General features: G+C 47.9%; 1 protein-coding gene across 1 annotated transcript; it reads left to right on the forward strand.

Moving 5' to 3' along the window:
• The first annotated feature begins 562 nt into the window (after nt 1–562).
• On the forward strand, nt 563–1,765 carry LOC147972580 (uncharacterized). Its single transcript, XM_087524392.1, has one exon. It carries the CDS (start codon nt 563–565, stop codon nt 1,763–1,765), a length of 1,203 nt encoding a protein of 400 aa, XP_087380518.1.
• Nucleotides 1,766–5,922: the final 4,157 nt, after the last annotated feature.

Consider the following 5,922-nt stretch of genomic DNA (forward strand, 5'->3'; position numbering starts at 1 on the left):
CCAACTGCCACCACTCCATCTTCAGAGTTGTACTGACGCATCAATCTTTCCCGGTCTAGCTACCGTCGATGCCACCACGGCGCCAAACGGCATCACCTCCCTGCGCGCGAACTGCTGAGCACGTCACGGTCGCTGCCGTGGTAAACCTCAGCATCATGCCGCCAAGTACCACCAGCCGACACAGCTTGAAGTCTTTGAAAAATCTGTCGTGCGTAGCACTTGCCGAACAGGCATAACAAAGCATAGCACCTGTCGGCCAGCCAGACATGACTTGACATTTCCACTGAAGCTCTGTGCAAGACGAAGCTGCACCACCTCCTGCCTCTATCTTCCAGCGCTGCTCCACAAACAATGCTCCTGAGAGAGAAACGACACCACAATGCCGCCATCTTCCGATCTGGAAGATCAGATCCTAGGGTTTCCCCAGGAGTAGTACGAGTGGGTCGACGGTAGTCACATGACGATGCCTTAATCAAGGTAACGACGCGGAACACCACCATCGCCCGCCGTCGGCTCAGTTTTCACCGGCAAATATGTCTCCCCGACTCGCAGCCGGTACTAGATGACGGATCCCGAGATCGAAACACTTAGCCTCAGGTCGACCACCTTTGACGGAAGAGATGACCACCAAGTCAGTGCATGCCGTGAGCCATTCAGATGCATTCGTTGTCGTCGCGCTGGTCATCGGGAAAGGTTTTGTCGTGCTCACTCTTCAGTCACTTGCGGTGGCTCTCCGGTCGCTTGCGCTCCTCGCCAGCAGAGCCGCTCCCCGCCCGTCCAGCCTTGTCCTCCGCTGACTAGGAGTTGGGCTGAGGTTGTAGATCACTCGTCACTGTGTGTGTCGGTGCCGCCAAGGTCCCAACATGGGTGTTGCAAGGATTCCAGTGTCAACCCATCTTTGGTATCTGCTTTGGAGTCACAACTTGCCCTGCTGCGCATGGAGCTCCTTCAGGAGGTTGAGCTACTCCGCATTGAGCTTCGCGACGCTCTTGCCAAGCTTGAGGTTGCATCGGTTGTGCCTTTGCTGCATGACCTCCAGGTTGTTTCCGTTGATGAGGATGCTGAATGTTTCTTTGGAGATTTTTCTCCTCGTGCTCTGGATGTGACAACGATTGTTCATGGGAGTGCGGTTATCAGCGAGGTCGTAGCTCCAATTCTACAGATTATGCCTGAGTTACAGGAGCTTTGTGGGGAATCATCTATTGTGTTACCGATGGAGCTGAGCGCTTTGGAGTCCTTGGCGGTGGCCATGACACCCTCACTTCCACCGCCAGAGTCCCGTCAGCCGCCCGCCCTTGCAGATAGTGGAGACTTGGTTGGTTCTATCACTGCCTCATCTATGACCATTGGGCATGTGGTGTCTTTGAGTGGCGAGGTTGATGCGACAGGTGTGTTGGCACCTAACTCTGAGGCTATATCATGTGAGCAACTGGAGACGTCTGAGTCCATCATGTCAGTGGTGCCTATGACTGATGATGTTGAGGCGGTTGGTATGTTGGCGCCCGACCCTTCGGAGTCCAACCAGCTGCTCGCCTCTGTGGAGCGTGGAGGATCCGATGTTGCAGTCACCCGCCCGCAGGTGACCGTTGGGCAGGTTTCTGTGCGTGACAAGGTCAATGAGATTCTATTCGAGATAGAGCTTCACAGCTTGCTCAAACATTTGGAGAGGGTGAGCCCTGGATCTGGCAAGGCGATAGTGGAGGAGGCTCTCAGGAGCAAAGGGAAGAAAAGTGATGCCACAGGAAAGGCGTCCGCAGCTGCTTGAAGGATGGTTATCAGTCTCTTGGGTTGTCCTTATGGTCTGACTTGTCTTCGTGGATTTGGTGGTGCATGTGGTCTTCGGCCGAGCAGTGTGGGGGCTGGTGGACATTAGGTGTTGGGTATGGTTGTCAGGCGATCATGTGCTTATGGGTTGCATGTTGTGTGAGTAGTCCACGTGTGGTTGGTCTGTATCGGTTTTCGCCCGGTTTTCCGTTAATTAACTGGGCAATTCTCTTCTCCTTAATTAATCGATGAGGCAAATCTTTTGCGTCCGTTTCGAAAAAAAAAGCCAGAGCCATGCTGGCGTGCTGTGAAGTAAAACAGATCAGATGATTCCACTACACCATTCTCCTCGCTGAACAAGAGCGCTCTCCTCATTTGTTTCCATTTTACACAGCTGGGCGCACGCCTGCATGTCATAGGATACAGCCTAATTGCATATGTGTTCATTGATACGTCTCCAATGTATCTATAATTTTTGATTGCTCCATACTATTATATTATCTGTTTTGGATGTTAATGGGTTTTATTTTACACTTTTATATCATTTTTGGGACTAACCTATTAACTGGAGGCCCAACCCAAATTGCTGTTTTTTTGCCTATTTCAGTGTTTCGCAGAAAAGAAATATCACACGAAGTCCAAACGGAATGAAACCTTCGGGAATGTGATTTTCTCAACAAACGTGATTCAGGAGACTTGGAGTGGGAGCCAAGAAACGACAGAGGAGGCCACGAGGTAGGGGGGCGCGCCCTCCACCCTCGAAGGCCCCTCGTTGCTCCACCGACCTACTTCTTCCTCCTATATAAGTCCACCCGGAAACATCCAGGAGCACCACAAAAAGCTAATTCCACCGTCGCAACCTTCCGTACCCGAGAGATCCCATCTCGGGGCCTTTTCCGGAGCTCCGCCGGAGGTGGCATTGATCATGGAGGGCCTCTACATCAACTCCATGGCCTCTCCGGTGATGTGTGAGTATTTTATTTCAAACCTTTGGGTCCATAGTTATTAGATAGATGGCTTCTTCTCTCTCTTTGGATCTCAATACAAAGTTCTCCTCGATCTTCTTGGAGATCTATTCGATGTAATCTTCTTTTGCGGTGTGTTTGTCGAGATCCGATGAATTGTGGGTTTATGATCAAGCTTATCTATGAACAATATTTGATTCTTCTCTGAATTCTTTTATGTATAATTGGTTTATCTTTGCAAGTCTCTTCGAATTATCAGTTTGGTCTGGCCTACTAGATTGATCTTTCTTGCAATGGGAGAAGTGCTTAGCTTTTGGTTCAATCTTGCGGTGTCCTTTCCCAGTGACAGCAGGGGCAGCAAGGCACGTATTGTATTGTTGCCATCGAGGATAAAAAGATGGGGTTTATATCATATTGCATGAGTTTATCCCTCTACATCATGTCATCTTACTTAAAGCATTACTCTGTTCTTATGAACTTAATACTCTAGATGCATACTGGATAGCGGTCGATATGTGGAGTAATAGTAGTAGATGCAGAATCGTTTCGGTCTACTTGTCGCGGACGTGATGCCTATATACATGATCATACCTAGATATTCTCATAACTATGCTCAATTCTATCAATTGCTCGACAATAATTCGTTTACCCACCGTAATACTTATGCTCTTGAGAGAAGCCACTAGTGAAACCTATGGCCCCGAGGTCTATCTTCCATCATATTAATATTCCAACACTTAGCTATTTCTATTGCCATTTATTTTACTTTGCATCTTTATTTCTCTTTATCATAAAAATACCAATAAATGACGGGTGTACATTTATACACCCATGTACTCATCTAGCTCCGTTCATGCCCACATACATATACTATAGTGCACAACTAGACATGCAAGGTAGATACACTATGGTTATGAAAGATTGCGTGGAAGCGTATGCCTCTGGCAGGGACGCGTTGCGTGTTATATAGCCAAGGATAAGTTACAAAGATACGGTAGTTAGTGAAGGAAATATGCCCTAGAGGCAATAATAAAGTTATTATTTATTTCCTTATTTCATGATAAATGTTTATTATTCATGCTAGAATTGTATTAACCGGAAACATAATACATGTGTGAATACATAGACAAACAGAGTGTCACTAGTATGCCTCTACTTGACTAGCTCGTTAATCAAAGATGGTTATGTTTCCTAACCATAGACAAAGAGTTGTTATTTGATTAACGAGATCACATCATTAGGAGAATGATGTGATTGACTTGACCCATTCCATTAGCTTAGCACTCGATCGTTTAGTATGTTGCTATTGCTTTCTTCATGACCTATACATGTTCCTACGACTATGAGATTATGCAACTCCCGTTTACCGGAGGAACACTTTGTGTGCTACCAAACGTCACAACGTAACTGGGTGATTATAAAGGAGCTCTACAGGTGTCTCCAAAGGTACATGTTGGGTTGGCGTATTTCGAGATTAGGATTTGTCACTTCGACTGTCGGAGAGGTATCTCTGGGCCCTCTCGGTAATGCACATCACATAAGCCTTGCAAGCATTGCAACTAATGAGTTAGTTTCGAGATGATGTATTACGGAATGAGTAAAGAGACTTGCCGGTAACGAGATTGAACTAGGTATTGAGATACTGACGATCGAATCTCGGGCAAGTAACATACCGATGACAAAGGGAACAACATATGTTGTTATGCGGTCTGACCGATAAAGATCTTCGTAGAATATGTAGGAGCTAATATGAGCATCCAGGTTCCACTATTGGTTATTGACCGGAGACGTGTCTCGGTCATGTCTACATTGTTCTCGAACCCGTAGGGTCCGCACGCTTAAGGTTTCGATGATAGTTATATTATGAGTTTATGAGTTTTGATGTACCGAAGGAGTTCGGAGTCCTGGATGAGATCGGGGACATGATGAGGAGTCTCGAAATGGTCGAGACGTAAAGATCGATATATTGGACGACTATATTCGGACATCGGAAAGGTTCCGAGTGGTTCGGGTATTTTTCGGAGTACCAGGGAGTTACGATAATATGGGAGAAGAAGTATATGGGCCTTATTGCGCTTTAGGGGAGAGGGAGAGGCAGGCCGCGCGCCCCCCAACGCCTAGTCCGAATTGGACTAGGGGGAGGGGCTGCGCCCCCTCCTTCCTTCTCTTCCCTCTTCCCCTTCCTTGTCTCCTACTCCTACTACATGGAAGGACTCCTAGTTGGACTAGGAAAGGGGGAATCCTACTCCCGGTGGGAGTAGGACTCCCCTAGGGCGCGCCATAGAGAGGGCTGGCCCTCCCCTCCTCCACTCCTTTATATACGGGGGCAGGGGGCACCCCATAGGGACACAAGTTGATCCACGTGATCATATTCTTAGCCGTGTGCGGTGCCCCCTTCCACCATAATCCTCGATAATATTGTAGCGGTGCTTAGGCGAAGCCCTGCGACGGTAGAACATCAAGATCGTCACCACGCCGTCGTGCTGAAGGAACTCTTCCCCGACACTTTGCTGGATTGTAGTCCGGGGATCGTCATCGAGCTGAACGTGTGCTAGAACTCGGAGGTGCCGTAGTTTTGGTGCTTGATCGGTCGGGCCGTGAAGACGTACGACTACATCAACCGCATTGTGCTAACGCTTCTGCTGTCAGTCTACAAGGGTACGTAGATCACACTCTCCCCTCTCGTTGCTATGCATCACCATGATCTTGAGTGTGCGTAGGAATTTTTTTGAAATTACTACGTTCCCCAACAGTGGCATCCGAGCCTAGGTTTTATGTGTTGATGCTATATGCACGAGTAGAACACAAGTGAGTTGTGGGCGATATAAGTCATACTGCTTACCAGCATGTCATACTTTGGTTCGGCGGTATTGTTGGACGAAGCGGTCCGGACCGACATTACGCGTACGCTTACGTGAGACCGGTTCTCCCGACGTGCTTTGCACAAAGGTGGCTAGCGGGTGACAGTTTCTCCAACTTTAGTTGAACCGAGTGTGGCTACGCCCGGTCCTTGTGAAGGTTAAAACAGCACCAACCTGACAAACTATCATTGTGGTTTTGATGCGTAGGTAAGATTGGTTCTTGCTTAAGCCCGTAGCAGCCACGTAAAACTTGCAACAACAAAGTAGAGGACGTCTAACTTGTTTTTGCAGGGCATGTTGTGATGTGATATGGTCAAGACATGATGCTAAAT

The sequence above is a fragment of the Triticum urartu genome, chromosome 5A (assembly GCF_056163025.1).
Source record: "Triticum urartu cultivar PI428250 chromosome 5A, HENAU_Tu73, whole genome shotgun sequence".
Lineage (NCBI taxonomy): Eukaryota > Viridiplantae > Streptophyta > Magnoliopsida > Poales > Poaceae > Triticum > Triticum urartu.